Source organism: Urocampus carinirostris, chromosome 12, assembly GCF_059441175.1.
Source record: "Urocampus carinirostris isolate Australia breed hairy pipefish chromosome 12, RoL_Ucar_1.0, whole genome shotgun sequence".
Classification (NCBI taxonomy): Eukaryota; Metazoa; Chordata; class Actinopteri; order Syngnathiformes; family Syngnathidae; genus Urocampus; species Urocampus carinirostris.
In genome coordinates, this window is record NC_142360.1 from 27,713,345 (window position 1) to 27,736,803 (window position 23,459).

General features: G+C 39.5%; 1 protein-coding gene across 1 annotated transcript in view; it reads right to left on the bottom strand.

Moving 5' to 3' along the window:
• Window positions 1-785: 785 nt before the first annotated feature.
• Window positions 786-23,459, bottom strand: part of LOC148355402 (disks large homolog 4-like) — a 177,580-nt gene continuing 154,906 nt past the window's right edge. The window contains exons 18-23 of the mRNA XM_088350535.1: window positions 20,167-20,217; window positions 19,239-19,340; window positions 15,891-16,063; window positions 12,996-13,105; window positions 12,812-12,903; window positions 786-6,639 (exon numbers count right to left, since the gene is read on the bottom strand). Coding sequence (XP_088206661.1) covers window positions 6,533-6,639; window positions 12,812-12,903; window positions 12,996-13,105; window positions 15,891-16,063; window positions 19,239-19,340; window positions 20,167-20,217 — 635 coding nt within the window. The 3' untranslated portion in view covers window positions 786-6,532. The remainder of the gene's footprint in view (window positions 6,640-12,811; window positions 12,904-12,995; window positions 13,106-15,890; window positions 16,064-19,238; window positions 19,341-20,166; window positions 20,218-23,459) is intronic.

Consider the following 23,459-nt stretch of genomic DNA (forward strand, 5'->3'; position numbering starts at 1 on the left):
TTGCGTTAGTGATCAAAGCAGAGTGCAAATAGTATCACAATTTACCAGAGTAAAACCGGACATTATACATAAACCAGCTCGGTGGCCTTGGGGGTATGGCGCCCGCCCCGAGACTGGGAGGTTGTGGTTCAAGCCTCGGCCGAGTCATACCTAAGACTTAAACATTGGTACCCGTTGCCTCCCTGCTTGGCGTTCAGCATTAGGGGTTGGAATTGGGGGGTTTGGTCAACTAATGACTCCCAACACCTCAGTTGGGTTGAGCGAGGGGGCTGGGAATCCCCTCCTGTGAATTAATCTCCCAAAAAGAGTCAGAAATGACTCTAGCCACCTCCCACGAGGGGGATATGGCTGTGGTATATATATATATATAAACCGGGCATTCAGATTTCTGGTGTAGATTTTGGGAAGTGTGTTGTGAGCAGGTTAAATGATGGCTTCATTCCACGTATAGTTCTTAGTTTTTTTGAGAACATCTGTCAAACACCCACTCTGGATGGTGCAGAAACACTGATTAGTACAGGAAACAGTGATCCTTTCTCCGGGCAGTGTTCAGTATGAAGGAGGTGCAACATTCATGGTCCAAGATGCAGGTAATTGATCAATGTTCTAGTAAGAGAGGAGTTATAGATGGGAAACCAGAGTGCAGGATTGTGACAACATCAGATCTTCGTGGCTGCTGTGTGTGGCCTTATTTGACTCAAGTAGAATCTATCTTGAGTTTTAGTATATTGTTCTTCCAGTCACAAAATCAACATGAAAAGTGTGGTAATCAAAACAAACACAACTCTTTATAGACATTTATTTTTGTACCAAAATAGGCAGTTAGTGCAGGGATAAATATCAACATACAGCATATAGATAGATCATTCTGTAAAATAAGTTCTTTGCATACATGCTCAACTCTGACATTGGTGTAAACTCCTGGTTAAAACAAAAAGCCAGAATCAAGAAAAAGGGTACGGTGGTGTAAAGCAATCAACATATTATCTGCATGTAAATCAGCTCCGATTACTGTGAAACATGTCAAACAATTTAGCGATCCAAACTCATGACTTACAGAACCGGCTTCTATGTCAGTCTCTAGACCAGAGGTGGGCAACCAGGTGTTCTGAAATTCCTTTCTATCCGCACAATACTGATTGCGATTTGTGCCTTTGAAAGCGGCCGGCTGTACAGACTACAGACTATTACAGACTACAGGCTATTGTTACACCATCCTCTGATCTCAAACGTACATGTGGCAAGGAAAAACTGAAAACTTCAGCATGAGGAAATTAAGAAACCTTGAGAAGGGATCGCATATGAGGTACCGCTTCTGTTTAAGATCCCTATGGCGTCTGTGCCTCTTCAGTGACTGTTACTTCAGAAGAAGCAAAAAGTAACCATCCAAATAATTGGTCAAGTTAACTCATGTTAACATGTATATATCTTAATCACAAGAAGTATCAAAGGGCTGTACAGACTATTACAGACTACAGGCTATTGTTACACCATCCTCTGATCTCAAACGTACATGTGGGCAAGGAAAAACTGAATGAGTTTACCCTTCCTGCCTCCTGCTTCCGATCTGGTCCGGTCCCGTGACAAGTCGGAGGAGTTGTTTACCGGTTTTTGTTTTCATTTAGTCGTATTTGACTCTTTAACTTCTTCAAACTACAGTTTTTTGACGCACCTTTTAGGCCTAGCGTGTTTTTCTGTGGTAGCTTTCCAACACATGTTTGGTGACTATTGTAATCATGCATTGTACGTATGCGTGCCAACCCTTGTTTGATTTCATCAGTAAAAGCAACTATTCTGAGTTAGTGTTTACTATTCTGAGTACAGTAATGCTAATTGTGATTCACCCTGGTCAATCCTGGAAGGGGGATTACCACATGTGAGGTCCTTTCTCAAGGTTTCTCTTTTTTCCTCACACCAAGGTTTTTGAGTTGTTCCTTGCCCGCATGCTGGTTTAAGATCAGGTAATTGTGTCATTGTAATCCTGTGCAGTCCTTTGAGACATTTTCGTATATAAATAAATGTGACTTGACTTGAGTTTCAGTGTTGCTGGTTTATTTGATTATTAAGAAAACAAAATTGCCGCTGTCAGGTCAGCCTATGCTAGGGCGCCTCCAAAGGGTGGGGCAACTCGGCAGGACACCAGGTTACCAATCTCTGCTCTAGGCTCTGTTCAGCTTCGGGGTGGAAAGGTTTGAGGGTAGGTGCATATGAACAGTCGACGAGTTCCGTTGGGGGCTTTTTTTTCTAGAAACATCTCGTTCTTTCGACTCTTGAACGTGATATAAGACAGTCGCGATATTAGTTTCCCTTCATTTGCGACGGTTAGCGCTCCTACCACTAAAGTACAAAGAAACAATATGAAGGAGCTACAACGTTATCTTGCTAGTTCAGCATGTTAGATCCCCTGAGAATTCCTCTTGTAAACAAATAATAAAACGACATCAACTTTGAAAGGAATTAGCTCTTTGTGACACCATCATGGTGTATGCCACCATTTCTTGGAGGATTGATATGCATCAATATTACTTGGAAGGACACTGTCAGGTTATATTACTTATAGGGAGAGTGGTTTAAGACCAAGTACAAAGACATTTAATGTACCAAGGGGACAGTCATTTAAGCTAAGTTTCAGGTGCTCTTTCATTTAACGTATTTTTCGGACTATAAGTTGCCTTTTTTTAATATTTCGGCCAAGGCTGCGACTTAATACAGTAGACACATTAAAACATTATTATGTCATTGAGTTTTCCGGTACTGTATATGACTTCACATGTTATTTTCACACTAAAACACAAGAGGGCGCTCTAGGCCTGTGGTGATCATTCCAACCTTACCCTGTTATCTTGATTGACATTTTTCGAAAAAAGCCGTCTTATTGTCTACCTCCCCAGTCAAAGGAGTTGTTTACCGGTAAAAGTAACACCGAGGATGCATTTTTCATTGGTTTTTGTAATCTGGAGTAAAGCTGATAGTTCGGTAAGCGTGTTCTTTATGCAGGAGTTTTATCTTAATATGTTACGTCGTTACTGAGGTAGATATGCTAGTACAGGGATGGCGAACACGTGGCTCTAGGGCCGCATGCGGCTCTTGGCCAATAAGAATGCGGCTCTTTGCCTCATCATATTTTCTATGTACAGTGGAACCTCAGTTTTCGGACGCCTCTCAGTTCGAACAAATCAGTTCTCGACCAAAAATTTCGAGAAATTTTTGCTTCGCTTTTCGTTCAAAAAATTGGAGTTCGAACGCCGGTACGCTAGGGGCGATGCTGAGCGGCGTACGGGTGTAGATTGCCCCCACCCCTCGTGAAGAACTGTTGTCACGTGAGCGCGCACTTCTTTTTGCTTTCGTTTTTAATATCGGTGAACGGAGTGTTTTAACCCCTAATTATGCCTCGGAAGAAGGTCGGTGCAAGCAGCAAAGTTGCTACAGGTGAAAAAAGAAAAGTAGTGCGTACAACTATTGCATTTAAGAAAGAAATAATAGAAAAATATGAAGAAAATGTGCGAGTTTCCCCTCTTTCGAGGGAATAGAGCATGGCTTCTGCAGACCACCACAAAGGTAAGAAATCCTATTCATAAATCTTTTCTTTATCCTTTAACCGCTCACCACTTGTTGTGGAGACCCGGGTGCTAAATGACGTGTAAACGACCTGATTTTTTTATTTTTACACGTTCATGTTAGCGTAATCTTTCGTACGGAAGATTACGCTAACGCGAACGTACGAATAGCCTGGGTTAGCTTCATGTGGTTCGCGCCCCGGCCGAGTCATTCCTAAGACTTAAAAAGTGGTCGGCGGCGCCCTCTGTTGGCTGCGGCTGCATCGGCTCGCTACAACGGGTCAGGTGCAATCGACATTTCGTTCTGTGTACATTGTTACACAGAATGACAATACAAGGAAATTATTATTATTATTATTATTATGTTTACGTTCGTGGTAAACATTCAGGTTGTTGGAACGGATTAAAACGATTTTACATTACTTTTAATGGGAAAAACGATTTTCGGTGATCGACCAAATCGGTTTTCGAACAGGGTTCTGGAACGGATTATGGTCGAGAACCGAGGTTCCACTGTACTGCGGCTCTTTGCCTTGTTTCATGTTTAATTTTTTTGTGTGTATTGAGGCTGGACACTTTCCTTAAAATCAACACAAGAACAATACTTGTTGTATTGTAAGGAGAGGAGTGTATTATGGGAAATAGAGTTTTTAATTGTGTGTGTTTGTGTGTGTCTGTCTGTCATGGCAGGTCAGTGCGTGGTGTGGCTCTTTGATTCTCACAGTTAAAAATTTCGTCTCTTTGTGTCAAACTTGTTCGCCACTCCTGTGCTTGTACATTCTCTCTATTTGATTTTAATTTTCAAATGCCCTTTAAGATGACATGTAGGTTTTTAGTGTTGGATTTTGGAAAAATGCGACTTAATACTCCCGTTGCGACTTATGAATGTGATTCCCTTCTTAATTATGCATTTTTTTGGCTGGTGCGACTTATACCCCAGAGCAACTTATAGTCCGGAAAATACGGTAGTTTTTGAAGTCTGGAAACTTGCGTTTTAGCCAGATAAAATTGCGCATAAGCTAAAAAATAAAATGGACCCGAGTAACCCTTTAGAGCAGGGGTGGGCAAAAATTTTGAGTGGCTGGTTAAAAAATTCAGCAAAAGGGCTAAGAGGGAAAAAATTATCTATATATTTTTGTATCTACCGATAGTCTTAAATCTGATACCGCAACAATAAATAAAGGAAAAAATAATACAGGCCTATCCAATTTTTCTCATCTGCATTTATGAATAAATCTCCATGAAGACATGCACACGTTAAATTGAGTCTTCTATGGGTTTATGAATAGACCATGTTATCAAATTGTTTTTGAAATTCTCAGACTTGCAAATTATCATAATTTATGTCTTTCTAGGCACTAAATTCTAAATTACGCATTAACAAACTCAAAAAACCAAAGGGTCGTTCGTCGCCACCATTTCAAAAAGACACGTTATCATTTATTTTTGGTCGTCTATTAATTAACAATTTTAGGGTACATTGTGTATTATTTAGCGCCTCTTAGTGGTAAAAATCATAAACATGCATTTTTAAGTTACTCGTAGGTCAAAAAATGTGTATTCATTTGACATCACATGAGGCTCTATGCCATTTTTTCTGTAATTTTGGTAGTTTACCTTTTCTATTAAGACGATAATAGTAGAAAGAGGTTGATTTTTATCAGTTATTCTTCTGTCGATCTCTCAATGTCTCCCTATTCCTCTATTCATATGAATTCCTTATCTGTCTCTGCACTTAAAGGGACAGAGTTGATGAAAAAAAACTTATTTTGAGACCAATTTGTGACATTTTTACAAAAGAACTTTGCTTGCACCTTGTTATGAAACCATTATTTTGGACAAAAATGATGGTCAAAATGAACCTTAACACTCTTAAGTAACTTCGGGAGGGAGACACATTTCAAGTGGTCTATTTCTTTTAATACATTATTAATATATTATTTTTATTTAAATAGATTTTATCGAACCATCTAACGTCACACAGTGAAATAAAATGTGTAGAATTATTTTTTGTCTGGAGAGCAGGTCTAGCTCTCTCTAAAAAAACTATAAATATATTACTTTTATGGCTCCTTGAGTCAAAAAGGTTCCTGACCCCTGATTTAGGGGATGGCTTTTAGAGCAGCATTGTGAGGGGGGTTTTGTAGAGTCCTTTACTGTTCTTCTTGCAAGTATAAAATGTATTGATCTCTTCTCTCCTTATTTTGACTGTTTACTAAACAATCAATTAGTAGGGCTTAGGGAAGGGCCTTAAAACAGGTTGAAATTTGGAATTGTCCTCTAAAGTTGATATCTTCTCTCCTTATTTTGATTGTCATTTATAAACTTTTCGATTAGTATGTTTTCTACCATGGCCTTTCTATCCAACATGCCAGGGAACATTTAAACCCACAATTCCTATTTCAATTAGAGGCAATCTGGTAGGAAAGTAAAGGGATGAGAGTGAAAGGTAGAATAGTCAGAGATTGTTACAAAGACAGCAATTCAAATCTAAAGTGGAGCCAAGCCGTGAAACAGGACAGAGACAATGGAAAAGAGGATAGGTTTTGTTCCCATAAACATGCTCTTAAAGCTACAGCGTGCAAAGTCCGCATCTCAGTTACAGTATGACGACAAACCCATTTGTGAATGCATTAACCTCTGTTAATATGAAAACAACAACAACAATACCGACAAGAATTGAACAATATTTAAAATCAATAAATCGGCTGACGGGTGCATTGATTTGGACTACGTCTTCAAACATTAAGGAACTTGGGTGTAGGAAGATCCACTCACTAATGGGCTGCTGGAAACACTGTTAACTTGATCCCAGAGCAGTCTCAGCCTCACCCAGTATTTAGAAAGCTTATTTAGGTGTATGTATGTGTAAGGGAAACATGGAAAATCTGCACGTGTGGAGAAGAGTGAGGAAAACAAGCCTTATTGTGCTGCTGAGTTGGTGTATAAAAACGTGTAGAGTGAACCACATTTGCTCAAAGGCGATCCTTGGTCGGTATCCAGATATAAGGACCTGACTGCTCTTCGATGATCTGTTTCACTTGCGAATACACTTCCTCTAGAGTTGTGCCGTGGACGAAAGCTGTTGTGGAAAACAAACATCAACGGTTATTATCTAGGTAGCCTAAAAACATGCGATTGTCACCATTTACTTTGTACATTCCTCAAAGAAATGGGATTTTAGGACTGCGAACATGCAACGGCTCACACCGTCCTACCTGCCACATCAGCTCACAGTATTTGAAATTTTAGTTACATGAGCGTTATCGTTAAGCTCATTACCGTGCAGTGTCACAGTAATGCAGATAACTAAGTGTGCTATACACGTGTTACGCAGGCTGCTAGTGACTCACTTAAAAATTTAGGTGTCACATTTGACCCCGATCTGTCCTTTCAAACACATGTGAAGAAAATTACTAGAACCGCTTTCTTCCATCTTCGTAACATTGCTAAAATTCGTCCTATACTGTCTCAGTCGGATGCAGAGATTATAATTCACGCGTTTGTTACCTCCCGTCTCGATTACTGTAATGCACTACTCTCTGGTCTCCCGAAGTCCAGAATCAAGAGTCTTCAGCTGGTACAAAATGCCGCAGCGAGGCTTTTAACTAGGACAAAAAAGTCCGATCACATCACCCCAATTTTGGCTAACCTGCATTGGCTCCCTGTTAGCCTAAGATGTGATTTCAAGGTTCTCTTATTATTAAACAAAATCATACATGGACTTTCCCCCTCATATCTTTCAGATCTGATTTCCCCCTATGTTCCGGCCCGAAGCCTTCGTTCTGAGAGCGCCGGTCTTCTGGTGATCCCAAGAGCCAAGAAGTGTTCCGCTGGTTCGAGAGCGTTCTCCATCCGGGCACCGGTACTGTGGAATGCTCTTCCCCCTGAGATCCGATCTGCAACCTCAGTGGAAATGTTTAAATCTAAGCTTAAAACTCACTTCTACTCTATAGCATATAAATAACCTAAACTGCTCTTGTGTAATAACCTGTGAAGCCCTTTGAGACTCTTTGTGATTAAGGGCTATACAAATAAAAATGACTTGACTTGACACCGTATTTATTTGTGTATGGGGGTTTTGGGGTTTTTAAGGGTTATTGTTCTATCTTCGTTATTCATTATCCATTATCCGTTATCGGTCAGTTCATAATACGCTACAAAGCCTAGGAGCCGGGACACTTACTCTCAGCCAAAAGGCCAAGCTAAGGTCCTAGCCCTAAAGCCTTGCTGCGATCATTGCGAATGCACCGGGCCGATGCGTGGCCAGAATTTTCTGGCCGTGAAGCAGATGTTATGGCAAAGCTCCTAGACGAGGCCACCAAAGCACCTACAAGCCGTACTGATGCCCAAAACACGTGTGATGGTCCAGCAAAAACGCCAGACTGGGTGCGACTCATTTTATGACAGCCCATTTGTACAGAAAAACTAAAATGTAACTTTTTTTAATTGTATGAGTTGCTTTTTCTTTCTAGGTTTTTTTTTCCCCCAGCATTTTTTTCATCCCAGCATTTCCAGTCATGGGAAATGTAATTTCACTGTACTTTTTGGTACCTGTTTTGATTCTAATGTTATTGTAAGGGTATTTTACATGTCAGCTGGCTTTACAGATTTTTTTTTTTTTTTTTTTTTTTTTTTAATGCAATGATTAATCAGTCGAAAAATATTGCTGACCACAATCGCAAAACTTTGAATGCAATGGAAATCGACCTGGGTCGAGGCGCGCACCTGATCCTAAAAATAGACCCACAGATATACTGTCGATAACATAAGAAAAGGCATTAAATCAAATTAAAAAACAAGTTCATTTGTAAAGCACTTTTTAGGCTAAAAAATGCCCCTCAAAGTGCTGTATAACATGTAACATGTAAACATTTAGCATACAAGAAGACAGGTTTGATCTCATTATCACGGTATTTCTAGTCACAGTACTAGAGATGAATGTTAGAGAATAGTGAAAACAGAAAGTCATCCTGACGTATATAGGGACAACTAGAGAAACAACTCTTTGGTGTATCTGACGAGGAATCAGATTTTGAAGGACATTAAATACACTATAAAAATTTTGCTGGTATTGTGTAGTCAACGTTTGTCACTTACAATGCTTAGTTTGAGCTGAGTAAAAGTAAATAAAAAAAAATTGTCCTGATTTTAAATTAAAAAATAGGTGTGCGCTTTATACATGAGTGTGCATTAGACATGAATACATTCAGTACTGAAAGCCACAATTCATTGAAATGCAACTGATTTTTTTGTTTATCAGGGTGTAACGGACATTTATTAATTGTGCTTTCGTTTAGGGGGGTGATGGCCCTTGGGAGGAAGCTGTCTCTGCGGCTGTTTGTCCTAGTTTTGAGGGACCTTTAGCGCCTACCAGAGGAAAAAAGGTCAAAGAGATGGTGGCCTGGGATGGAAATGGTCTTTTGTGTCCAGTTCCAAACCCGGTTGGCGCCTTCTGGGGAAGGTGACGTACCAGATCGTGACACATCAATGCTTCTTACTCAAAGAAGTGTGATTTTACAATTCCAACTGATTTTTTATCCGTCAGGTTGTAAAAGATATCTTGTAAAATTGGTTTTTAATCCCCTCATAGGAACCAATTTACGAGGTCGAAATGTGGCTGACTTGTACACTGTGTGCTTCTCATTTAAGAGGTCCACAGTTCAATCTGCAGCATATGTTTTTCCATCACATGACCACTTACAAATATAAATGGGCATGATGTGCCATAGTTCGTTTTACGAGCGCTGACTGGACCATTGAGTTCACGAAGTTTATTTGTGACGCCCTTAATCACAAAGAGTCTCAAAGGGCTGCACAGACCACAGATTATTGCAAACCACAGACTATTATTGCACCATCCCCTGATCTAAAACCTACATGAGGCCAAGGAAAAACTCAAAAACCTCAACATTAGGAAAATGAAGAAACCTTGAGAAGGGACATTCATTTTGTTTCTTAAGATTTTGCCTCAAATTGAATTACAGTAGTTCGGGGTTTGTACACTGACTTTTTAAGGACTTTCAAAGCCAATTTTTTCTGTACCATTAGTGCGAATCAATCAATAGCCCAGTTCAGGGTTCATACACCTTTTTCATGGCCAAATCCAAGCACTTTTTAAAGACTTTCAAAGCCAAATTTTCAATTTCTCCAGTCCCTAGTGTTTGCGTGAGCATTTATCAAAACGTATGATTTTTAGATCTTGAGTAAATCGCAAATATATTTGTGGATCTGAACTATTAGTGTGTAAAATAGTTTTGAGACGTATCTCTTCCCATATACAGTAGCTGCAGGGTAAAAATGAGGGTAATATGTATCTTACATTTTCAGTTGCAGGAAGTTCTTCCCATTAACTTACCACGATTAAGTTTAATTTTGCATGGCCCATGATAAATGCCCATTATTGATACATAATCCTTACACCAATACATATTTCCATAGTGCCCTGTTTAAGGTGTATCATAAAGCTATCCTCTTGGGTGCGACAAGTAGTTGGCGATGACGCTTTACAGGACAATGCCGTATATATAAACTTATGCCAGATGCCGTTCACCACAAAGGAAGGAAGAATTGCAATAGCAAAGCAAAAGCCACCAGGGAAAAAAGTCGGCCTCATTTTAAGCAGACTTGTTAAAAAACATGGCAACAGTTTCAAGCATTTATAATCACTTCACCCAAAATTCAATCACTTTTTAATCCTTGAAAATACAACCTTGAAAGTTCAAGCCTTTTCGAGGATTTCATACACTCGTAGGAACCCTACCTGTTATTTGATGTCACTGAATATATTGCCAATATATTTGTGGATATGAACAATACGTGTGTACATTTTTTTGAGGCAAATCTCTCTCCATCTCGGTGTTGGGTAAAATTGGGTAGTTGCAGAAAGATACAATTAACCACTGGAAATGGCTACCTTAACTCTTAGGCATGATGCATAGAGGGCAATGACGCTTCATAGGACAAACCCAAATAACTAATGCCAAATTCTGTTAATCACGGGTAAGACGAAACGGAATGGCATAGCGGAGCCACAAGAGTGCAGTGTCAGTGCCATTTTCAAGCAGACTCATTTTATGTTTCTTCAATTTATGCTTGGTCTATTGTTATCGGGTTAGTGTTTGGGTACTTGTGGCCGACACTAGTGGCTGAAAACCGGGCTTGTGTTGGGGGACTTGTGGGCATAAAACCGGGCTAGTGTTTGGGGACTTAGAGGAAAAAAAAACGGGCTAGTGTTTGGGGACTTGTGGCCGACACTAGTGGCTGAAAACCGGGCTTGTGTTTGGGGACTTGTGGGCATAAAACCGGGCTAGTGTTTGGGGACTTGTGGTCCCCAAAATGCAATTTAGTCCGTTACCACAGCAACCACCAGTGGCAGCGACAGCAAAAGACGACTTTTCACATCTGTGTTGCAATCTGGCATGATTCTCCACAATATGGTTTTGCTGTCATCTAGAAATAAATATAGGTCTCACATTTTACGTGATGGGCCTTCATTCGCATTTTCTTTTGGCGCTGTAGAAAATATGTGCTCGTCTTTGTCAACGCTATGTGACTCAGTGGTAAAATCAAGTGATGTAAACAACTTGTAGTAAAGCTGAAACCAGTGCAGCTGAGAACGGCTTCAGGTATGCGAGCGGACGGTGCCATTAATGTTCTGTGGCCAAAGGTGACGATGCCAAATTCAAATACATAAACAATGCTTTCTATATACACAAGGGCACTTTGCTCGCAAAATAACATTTCATTGCAAGAACGTTGAATTTATGCATGAACAATCCATGAACTTTGCAAGAGCTTTTCAGCCCCCCATGTTTCCGGTAATGTGATCAGATGATTCGGGTTGTTATCCTGGTCGCGCACGTGCACAAAACGTCTTCCCTCTTTGCCCCATTAATGACAAAGGAAATCGAGCTTTGAATCGTTAAACTGTCTGTACTTATATCTTGCACGGCATATGGGCCGCCGATACACTGCCATACCATGTCACATCGTGGACATAAGAAACAAAACTAGGCATGAGGTGTGTTGACAAAGATCTGATCAAAGCCACCCCTGCTATCTAGTGGTGATTTATAATACTGAAATACTTTGCAGGGGCTTGATGCTTACTGATCAGCAGCGTCTAGAATAGTTTAAAAAAAGAAAAATATGTATTATTTTATGTTTTGTTAATACTTCTAAGAAACTTATTTATATCTTTTGGCACTGAATTTCCCAAAGACAGAATTTTTTCCTGCCATATTAATGACTTGGACCACTGAAGCCACTGGGACCCAAACCAGGATTCCTTCAGTGTTCATTTTACCTCTGAAAAGTGATGAGTCCCGGGGACTCGCATGCTCAAAAATCCATGGGTCCCAACAGAGATCTATGGGTCCCCAAAATTTAGTGTGCTCCATGCCCTTACAAACTGTCGTATTTTCCCTTACAAAATACAAAATAATCTTTTGTTTATTTATGTAGTTTAACATGTTATATTGTACATGTGTTTCCTTATATCATATATATTGTTAATGAGCATTTTGTTGTGAGACACTGAGTTGCTCGACATGAATGAGGTTTATTATAAAAACAGTTTAAAAATGAAGTAGCTTGGACATTCACCATAGAAGGAAAAAATACATGCAAATATAATTAACTAGAATAATACATTTTCTGCATTAAATTATTGTTGGTAATATACCGATTAAAGGGATAACCACAAACCTGTCTTTTTTTCATTTTCTCCTTTTATAATTCCCTTTTTTCTTCACTTCTTTATACAACATAATAATTCGCATTATAAAGCAAGTGAGCCGTTTGAGAGCCGGCTCTCTTTAATGAGTTGAGCCGAAAAAGCCGGTTCTCTAAAAAGAAACGGATTTTCACTACACAACTCGAGATCGGCGTGCAGACGAAAACTCGAACCGCGAGACCAAAACAACAATGGCAGATCTGCTTCACGAAAAGTTTGGAGTGTGGTAAATCTTTGTTTAAAAAAAAGTAATCGGGTAATAATGACAAGTTTGTGTCCAAAAAGTTACGTCCCGGGGACGCACGTTGATTTGACACGATGCGTCCCCAGCAAAAATAATGCGTCTAGGACGCAGGGACGCGGGCAAACGAGAACACTGTTCCTTGGACCCATCATCAGCTGCGCACTAAGGTTGTGATAGGAATTTGATTACAACACATTGTTATTTTATCGTACAGTGTATTAGATTTGGTAAACCACTTTAAGGGATTGTATTTGATTGAGTGTATGGCCTTACCGGTAAAATATTCGCTGTATTCCTGCTCCAGTTTGACAGCTCTGTCATAGAACTTTCTTGCCTGTTCTTCAGTAAAACGCCTATTCATCTCTCTGGAGAAAAACACACAAGTCAACACCAATTCTTAAGGTAGAGCATGCTTATTTTTTCCGTGTATAACACATTGAAAATCTTTGAAACTTACAGGATATTGTGAGGATTACGTGGCCGGATGAGGATGGCAATGGGGTAGAGGCCTGCCAGTTGCAGACGCTTTATAGCATTTCCTGATACATCAAGTATACAGTGTTTACCCTGAAAGGCACAAGTTGGAAAGATAATGAGTCACCTGCAACCAATGTTCCCTCTAATTTTCCACAGGTCTGAGCGTTCACACAAAGTCGGTGAGCAACGCTTGAAACAACAGTGAGCCACCATAATCCCAAGGGTGGCAAGATAATTAATTATTAAACATGTCCAAAACTTGACATTGTGCCGAGTTTCCGGCAATGCAAAATTAATTTTCTCTTTTGAATGAATCGACTCATGTACTATTGCAAAGGTTGTACGGCCTACAAACGTCGTTTGTTCTTACAATTCTTTCACAAGATATCCATTTCTTTTTATTTCCTGATATATTTTGTCGCATAATATTAACATTTTGGGGGGCTTATTGAGTCGGTTGTAAGATACAGAACAGTACTTAATCACATTTTTCAGTGGAAGTACAATGTTAGCAACAAGATTCACTTGATAGAATTGGAAATTATTTGAATGCAACACAAACTTTTTCTTCTTTTTCCCTGTTTTTTTTTTTAATTCCTTTAAAAAAATCTCATCGTGTTTATTTTTTCCGAGCTGTTACTTTTTTCTTTTTGTTCTCTATTTACTTTTTGCAGACATTTCTTTCTTTTCTTTTTTTCTGGCTTTTTTTCAAAATTTTTCCTTCTTTTTTTCTCTTCCTTTTATTTCTTTTTTTCTCAGCTTTTCACTACTTTTTCATTTTGGTATTTTTTTTTTTTGTTCTATTCCCCCCTTCCCCTTGGGGCGGCAGTAGCTCAGGAGGTAGAGCGATCGTTTTAGGATTAAGGGATCCCAGTTCGAATCCCGGCTTGTCCGTGTTACATGTCGAAGTGTCCTTGGGTAAGACACTGAACCCCTAATACCCCCAAAAAGCAGGTTAGCGCCTTACATGGCTGCACAGATCACAGCCGCTATTGGGAAATGTGAAGCACAATGTAAAGCGCTTTGGGAAGTCATTGACTTGAAAAGCGCTATATAAATGCAGATCATTTCATTTCATTTAAGTCATAATAATAATTTTACATAATATTTGGTCATGTTGGGATTAAAGAAGCAAAAACAACCTGAAGAGCCGTTTAGGACCCGAAAGAGCCGGTTCCTTTTAGTGAGCCGAGCCGAAGAAGCCGGTTTTCTACTAACTTTCCTCAACTTCGTTCTTCTTCGACTCGACTTCAAAATACCGCATTTAGGACACGACGTCAGGGGAACCCGTGTATTTTTACCTTCATGCACTGTAACTTTGACTTAAATTTTGAGCCCTGATTTTTGTGCGCTGGCTAGATTTTCTTGTGCGCTGAAAATGTGCGAGCAGTGCGCAATTGTGCCTGCAACCAACATTCCCTCTAAGCTAGTTTTTCTCAGAGTTCGGGTTGCGACCCAAAAAGTGGGTCACAGACCAGTTTTCAGTGGGTTGCGGGACTTGGCCTTTGCAAAACAATACTAAGAAAGACAATCTGAAGGTCATGTACACTCCTTAACAGTGGATACTGATAATGCCCTGAAATGTGAATTGACATCCGCCATTTACACCCCAGAAAAAGAACGTTTAAGTTTGTTTACAAATGGATGATGTGAATGTGTGGTTGAGTGTGTTCAGGTGGGAAATGTCATACTAACCGTAAAATCCGGACTATAGAGCGCACCTGATTATAAGCCGCACCCACCACATTTTAAGAGGATGACCGCTTTTGTACTTACACAAGCCGCACCTGTATATAAGCCGCATGCGGCCACATTAAAACATGTAACACTATCACAATATTAACCCTAAGCCTACTTTGAGTCCCGCGATTTTAACTGAACATAAAGTACACAGTTTAAAAACCACAGCCGGCAAAATGAACGGAAAATGACACCGGTGGTTATGATTTGATGCAGACCTTGCACAGTCCGGGTCCCGTTAAAAGTAATCCAAGGAAAAAAAGTGTATATTTCCAAAGTTAAGGGTTGGAAAAATATATATCCACCTTTGTCTGCCGTGTCCACAAACAGTCACCTTTACCGGTCCCCACTTCCCGTCATCCCCCGCGTCTGTTACGCCCCTCCTTTTTAATTGGTCAGTGCAAGACTTATCAGAATAAGTGTCCAAAATAAATACAAATAAATACATGACAAAAATATACAGTTGCAAATACATATTATACATGGTTACACATATTTACAAAGAAAGACGGTACACCGAGAGAGTTTTCAAAGCTTTAATAATAATATTATAACTTTCATCCCAAACTGTGCCTGTGAAGGGTAGCAAAACGCTACTATGAACACGCTCGCAATACGGTTAAAGTGTCTGTTAAAAAAAACATACTGTACATATAGAAATCATGGTAAAAGGTTCTCATCTTTCTCCATATAACTGTCATCATCAAAATTGCCCTCCTTTAGTATGGGAAAGAAACTTTGTCATATAAACGTCGTCCCACGCTCCCTTATTCTAAAACACGCTAGCAACACGCTCGCAAGGTAAAGTTTGCGTGAAGTAGCTCTGTTTCCTTCTTTATCGGACTGTTCGATTGCGTTTAGCATCACTGAATAAGCCGCAGGGTTGAACGTTTGGGAAAAAAGTAGCGGCTTATAGTCCGGAATTTACGGTAGATTGTTTTTCAATAGAGACCCCTGTTTTACTGTCTCCTGTAAAAAGGGAAATGTAACTCAATATTTGAAAACAAAACAAACAAAAACAAAACAGTAGATGCACTTTGCCCACAACTCTCATTGTCTGAACATAACTCTTTTATCCCTGTCTGTGCTGTGTTGCTTCTCTGATAAAATGGTTTCCTTCTTTCTCGTTTCTTACCTTTTCAGCGACTTCCCTGACAGACTGTATACTGGTTCCGTAAAGGTGGTTGTTATATTGTCCCGCCTCAATAAACTTGTGCTCTTGGATTTCTTGTTCCATGAGCTCCCTGGAGGGCATGAAGTGATAATCTCTGCCATCGGATTCGTAGTCCCGTCGTGGTCTGGTTGTGTCTAGGGAGGACGAGACAAATTCAACAAAGGGTGATTGCAGAATGAGCTACCGTTAAAGGCATTCCCAAACAGAATATTTGTTTTTGCAATTGGCAAGTGTCCCTCTCCAATATGTTGCAAAATATTCCACGTGCCGTTGTTTGCTGTGAAGCCAGCTACAAAACAGAGAGCGATTGTAATGAACAGCGATTGCATACTGTTCAGTTATGGCTGGAGGTAGGCAATTGTGGCTTTTTCTTTGTCTTTTTTTGCTGCGTGTGTCGCGGTTGGTATAATTTTGTCCGGCTACGTCGCTGAGGCTGCCGAGGGCTTTCCTGTTTTGTTTGCTCCTGGTTGGCACTCATTGTCTGTCCATCCTGTGTTGTTTGGCCAGCTAGCCTGGCGCTGATTTTGCCGTGTCACCTGATGTGTTTTGTTGCTATAGTATTTGACGCTCTTTGTTGTTGTTTCTCTGTTAGCCTGGCTGCTCACTGTGTGTTTTTGAACAGCTAGCCTGGCGTTGGCACGGGTTTTAGCGTGTCCTTTGGTTTGTTTATTCCTGTGGAGGGCATGGGGGGGTGGTGTATACTAGTAAACAGGGTTGGGTAGGGTTACTTTAACTGGATTACTTTCAATTACTTTTGGATTACTCCAATACCAAATATGCTAATAAAAGACAAAAGGAACTAAATATGAATAAAATGACTAAATTTTGTGCAGGCTTGGGGAGTAACGGAATACATGGAACGGCAAAAATGATGTTGGCAAGCTGTTTGGATTTATTTTCATTTTGTTTCTGTCGCATTTTATGTTAGTTTTGCCAGAGATCAAAGAGATCAAAGTCAGGAGAGAAAGCTTACCACATGTAGTGAGTCATAATTTTATTCATATTTAGTTTCTTTGGTCTTTTATTAGCATATTTGGTATTGGAGTCATCCAAAAGTAATTGAAAGTAATCAAGTTAAAGTAACCATCCATAAATGCTTAGCACAGTCGTTTTTACATGGTTCTGTTCCGCTGTATAACATTAATGATCATGATTTGCATGTTGTTACTGAACATAAGATCTGGGTGTCACTCTTACTTCAAACTTAAAGTTTATCACGCATATCGCCAAAATTACCAACAAAGCCAATAACATAGCATCAAACATTTACAGAAACTTTTCCAACAAGAACCCAGCACGCTTAGTTCGAATGTTTTGCGTTTATGTTAGACCCGGGTTAGAATATAACAGCGTAGTGTGGAACCCTTACTTACTCAAGGACATTAACCTACTGGAAGGAGTTCAACGACGGTATACGAAGCGGTTACCTGGGATGCACAGCTTGTCATATCCGGAAAGACTACAAAGACTGAAATTGGACTTTTTGGAGCTCCGTAGAATTCGATTTGATTTAATTTTTCTGTTCAAAGTACTGCGTGGAATGATGGATGTGCCTTTTGATCAATTTTTTGAGTTCTGTCGTGTTGATGGTTTACGTGGTCACAGATATAAGTTGTGCCTAGACCTACCAGCAACTTGCATGGAAACTTTATTTCTTTGAGGATACCAAAAATTTGGAATTTTTTGCCTGACAGGGTTATTAGTGCAAATACGGTGCAAACCTTTAAGCAAAGGTTGGCAGAAACAGATTTGTCAAATTTCCTTAGGGGAGGGGGCGTAAGGTGACCATATTTGGCCATGCTCACTCTCAGCGTTAGTTTTTCTTTTTGTGTCATGTTTTGATTAATGTATCCAACAATACCTTCAATAAACATTTCAAACATAACCCTACCCAACCCTGCTAGTAAAATAATAGCATAAAATTGTGGCTCAGCTATAGGGCTGGGGACCTTTTGGAGGCTCACAATTAAATTTAGGATATCAATACAATCGTTGTCACTCTTTTCACAGTGTCCCCTCATGTCCTTTCTATAAATATGCTGTATATCTTGTTAAACAACATATTAGCTGCACAATTAATGTGTACTGTGCCCAATGCCAACAATCATATTGTTCATGTAATAAATATTTTTTTCTGTTTTATCTTGTATTTTATTGATCTTGCATTTGTTTTATTATTATTCGTTTTTATTGTTTGCTCCTATTGTAGTCTTTTTAGTGTAAATTATCACTTTTTTCTAAGAAAGAGAGACATGAGATATTACATAGTGAGTGTTTCAAAACCAATTTAATGAAATGGTCTATAAAGCATGTCTATTTACCGATCCATCCATCCATTTTCTGCATTTATTTTCAGTAGGATCTCAGGGGTGCTGGAGCCTATCCCAGCTATCTACGGGCAGTGGGCAGGGGACACCCTGAAATGGTTGCCAGCCAGTCGCAGCGCACACAGAGACAGACGACCATTCACATTTATACTTGGGGGACGATTTAGAGTCACCAATTACCCTGCCAAGCATGTTCTTGGAATGTGGCAGGAAACGCACGCAGGCACGGGGAGAACATGCAAACTCTGCACAGGAAGGCTGGTAGCTGGATTGTAACCCATGACCTCAGACCTTTCAAGCTAATATAAAAATAAATCTAATTTTCGATGAAGTTAGATATTCATGTAAGGTTATTAAGAAATATATTGTAGGAAAATTGGATAGGCCACCAATCTTTTTCCTCATGCCTTGCTTTTAAGTTTTTAATATTGGACTCTTGCAAAGGATTGCATTGAATGCCATTTTGTTTCTTTAACTATTATTTTGCACTGTTATTTTGATTATTATGAACTGTTCACTTCATTGTCACTTTCGGCCAAATGAACTGGCTGTTCTTTGATAAACACACCATTTATGATGGATCTGCTTTTGTAAAGTTTGAGATCTAATAAAAAGGGCTCAGGGGAGAGCATTTAGAACAGGTTGGAATTTCTTGAGGTTTGGTCTACCCTGTTTTCCTTTCAATTTCAAAATACATTGATATCTTCTCTCCTTAATTTAAGTCTCTGTTGATCTTTAAACTAATTGCAAAGATGGAAACTAAGCAGATAACTAAAATCAATCAATCGATTTTTTTCCTAACCTGGTCTCCTAAAAATAATTAGTTTGCCCACCATTGATATAGATTAATGGCAGAATTAAAGTAGAATTACTGTGGGTTAAAATGTCTTCACTAATTTCCTTACATATCTAAAAATATTTGTAGCTAGATCCATGACATATGTGCACATTTTCTACAGGTTTATAACATTTAGCAACTCACGTGGAACACAGGAGCCAAATTTGTCAGGAAACTCAGAAATGAGATCATCATTGACTCGATCTTTCAGCGGTCCAAGCACAATCACGGGTCTTGTGTAATTCACTGAAAGATAGAAATGGATTACATTAGCATAAAATAATTTTAAGGACAAAAGAAAAACTTAATGAGACAGGTTCTTATTAAAATGAAACATGACCATACAGAGAGTGATCAACACAGCCCAGGAAATCATTGGCTGCTCTCTAACACGTCTGGAAGACATTGTCGGCTTTCGATAAAGCAACACTCTAGGAATCTCACTACGGCCACACCCTCTTTGATCAGTTGCCCTCTTGTAGGCGCTACAGTTCCCTCAAAACGCGGAGTAACAGGCTCAGAGAAAGCTACTTCCATTGTCGCCCTAAACAAGCACCTAAGACTGAAAATTATGTATCCTGCTAGTATTGAAAAAGTGAGGGAAAGTTGTTGGAAGCATTGAAGAGTTTTTATATGAACAGCAGAGCAGGTATAAGAGTAGGGAACAAAGTATGTGAAAAAAACAGTGTTGTGGAAAAGAGCATCTCACGGTTTTCCTCGGTGCCGCTACGAAAAAAGAAGACACGTCGCACTGAATTTAAAGCCTCAGTGTTTAAAATGTAGCAAACACGCTTGTAGTCGGGAATTTTCGGTACTAATTACTTCTACATTATATAAATTATAACCCATTATGACAAAATCCAAGTTGAAAAATGAAGAGTATAGAATTGGATTATTTTTCAAGGGTGTCTTGAGGGTGTGCCTTGAGCTTTTCCAATGGGAGGAGCTTTGCAAAGAACAATGGAAAAAGTTTCAGAAACACCGGAAGATATCATGACCAAAAAACTCTGACCCCCCCTCCTGCCAAAACACACTCATGCACATTTCGATATCCCTAAAATCTGTTACTGACCTTCCTGTTGTATTACTACTTGATAGGTTAACAAGGTCTCCTCCTGGTCAGCTAAATAGGTACAGAAAAATGAAGAGATGAGAACACAAAAATGAATATACACTTTCCACACTTTTGACTTAATAGTTTGGCACTTAAAAGTTAAGTCTTGCAGATATACATCACATGTATACACATTGAGCTGAGCCAAGTTACTCTAAAGGAACTAAAAGCGAAAGACAAGATGCATGACCACAATGAAAATATTGCAGTCGTATAATCTAAACTCTTTCTGGATCACCTTTTGAATCGACTGACACAAGAAGTCTAAAGTGTGATTAATGTTGTTGATTAGGGCTACACAAATTACCGTATTTTCCGCACTATAAGGCGCACCTAAAAGGTTTTATTTTTTTCAAAAGCTGACCATGCGCCTTATAATACAGTGGATCAATATATGGATCAATATTAAGTCGCAAAGTCTTGCAACTAAGGCAAGCAGCCGCCGACTAGATTTTCCCCCGAAGGCGAAGTAGTCCGCGGTGTATGCTGGGATTTATATACCGGCGTTTCATTTCCTAACCAATGTGTCAAACATTATTTGAATCAGTCACTATTGGCTAAAGTTATTCGGAGGTAAAGGGGGTGGATCCTTTTTATCATTTACAGGCTTGCATAGGCTAAAGGGGCGAAACAAAGCCTGCAATTGGCCGAAAAAGATGAACATGAATCACACATTGGGTTGCACTACGGCATAGAGAAAACATTTTTTACTATTCTGTATTTGTACTCTCCTGGATTTACTACACTCGCGGTTGTAAGAAGACCATGATTACGTATCATTATTGAACGTGATGGCTGCAAGAGAACTTAGGTGAGCTATGCGGCTTTATATTTTCCCGGTATCTTGTTTTAGAACGATCTTGATGTTTCTGTGATGAGTCTATTTTTAAACTAAATTCAATTCAAAGTGTTTATTGTTATATGCACAGTAAAGAACCCCGTTTCGCTGCACAATAAAATTCTTATTTTGCTGTCCACACAGTTGCCAGCAAAAAGTAAAATGGAAACTAAGAAATGGTTGGCATTTCTTGAATCCCAAGACTTTAACCTTCCGAATGATATTTGGAACGGTGCATTTGAGTGATTGGTGACATCGTACAGACACTGTTTCAGTACATGTCTGAGACACGTATTTGCTTCTTTGCAAGCTTTCGGAATTTAAGGGGGTAATAAGTTTGACTGAACTATCTGACTGTTTTGTGGACGTTCCCATAGCGCCTTATAATCCGGTGCGCCTTATGTATGGAAAATTTAGCACCAAAAACCATTTTTTGGGGGTGCGCCCTATAACCCAGTGCGCCTTATAGTGCGGAAAATACGGTAACTGAAGTCTAATCGATATCGCGATGTGACATAGAGCAATTGTGTCATCGCAAGACCCTGCGTTTTTTTTTTAAAGAATATATAGTTCCAGTTTGTTATTTAAGTGACAGAGGGTTTAGCCAACAAGAATTGTCACACTTCGGGTTTAACAGCGCGAGCCCATCAGAGGCACGTTTTAATGGTACTAGCCAATAAAAGCAAGGCAATGATTGCAAGACTGACATGTGTGCGCGACTTTGATAGGCTGGTGTAAACTGTCAGTTAAACAGCCCTTCCACAACTGGCCACCTAAACAAACGTGACAGCTTTAGCGGCTTGTTGCATTGAAAATAAATTCATTGATTGAATCGGACTCTGAGGAAAGTCAGAAGAAGGAAAATACTGAAAGAAATACTGATCACCAGCTGGTGCTCCAGGGATTGTTATCGTGTTCGAGAATCAACTGAGGCGAAGTTGGAAGAAAAAGCAGCTAGGCTAACAACTCTTGAGCCACCACCGCGGAATGTGGCTAGTCATCAACGGTGGAGCCATTACCCACGAAATGGATGACCTGGAGCAAAAATTCGTAGGAAAAAGCCAAACTCGTGACTCTTGTATTTTATATCATCGCAAAGAGCGCCAGGGACCTTGCTTGATTAAGGGCTATACAAATAAACATGACTTGACTTGAGTCACGGTTACCTGATGCTAGCATGTAGCTAGCCACTTGCTCTATAAATCGCTGTCTAACACTAAAATAATCTCTCCAATTTCAAAATACTTTTGTGAAATGACAATAAAGATAATTTATTCAACGGCAATTCAGTTGTTATTTGTAGATATATAGGCATTTTGTTGTATACTCTCAGTGGGTAATAATGTCATCTTGAGGTAAGTTTGCATGTCACTGATTAAATTCTCCTAAAAAACCAAACTAAAACAGAAAATGCGCTTTCATTTTAAAATCGAAATTTGCATCGAAATTGCAATACAGGTCTGAAAAATCATTTTGAAAAAACTGTCATGAAATGCCTAAAAATGTTAACAAGAACTTCAATTCTAAATTGAGAAATGTACATTGAGAATGTTTGGTGTGCTTTTGCTTGAATAGTCTTAAGTTCTATGAAAGTATGTACACGCAAACTCCCACTTACTAACTGGCTGATTTCTCCAAGACATTTCCGTCTATTTTCCTTCATAATGGCAAAAATGCTACCATTCATTTATAGTGGATGCCACATTTGTATCCATCAATATATAGTGTCTTTGTTTCTGGCAAGCCATTTCACTTTTTAAACACACTGGACACAGCAACGAAGCAAAGAGGAAAGAGGGAAATTACATTGCTCTTGCTTCATTTTTGTAATGGGAATACTTGCAAGCGCCATATGTACGGGGTTATTTGTTGTTGCTGTAAACGATTCATTTGGATTTCTTCAAAAGTACAACTTCTGATCAAGTCAAACTATTCACTGCCAATGATGACTTCATCTTATCATGCTTTGTAGCTGGTTGAAGGTAGAATGAAATGAAATGAAATGATCTGCCAGCTCAGTAGCCTAGATGGTAAGGCGCCCGCTTTGAGACTGGGAGGTCGCTGGTTCGCGCCTCGGCCGAGTCATACCTAAGACTTCTAACATTGGTAAAATGGCGGCGCCCTCTGTTGGCTGCGGCTGCATCGGCTCGCTACAACGGGTCAGGTGTATCGACATTTCGTTCTGTGTACATTGTTACAAAGAATGACAATACAAAGGAAATTATTATTATTATTATTATTTATATAGCGCTTTTCAAGTCAATGACTTCCCAAAGTGCTTTACAATGTTGCCCACATTTCCCAATAGCGGCCTTGCAGCCATTTAAGGCGCTAACCTGCTTATTGGGGGTGTTAGGGGTTCAGTGTCTTACCCAAGGACACTTCGACATGTAACACGGACGAGCCGGGATTC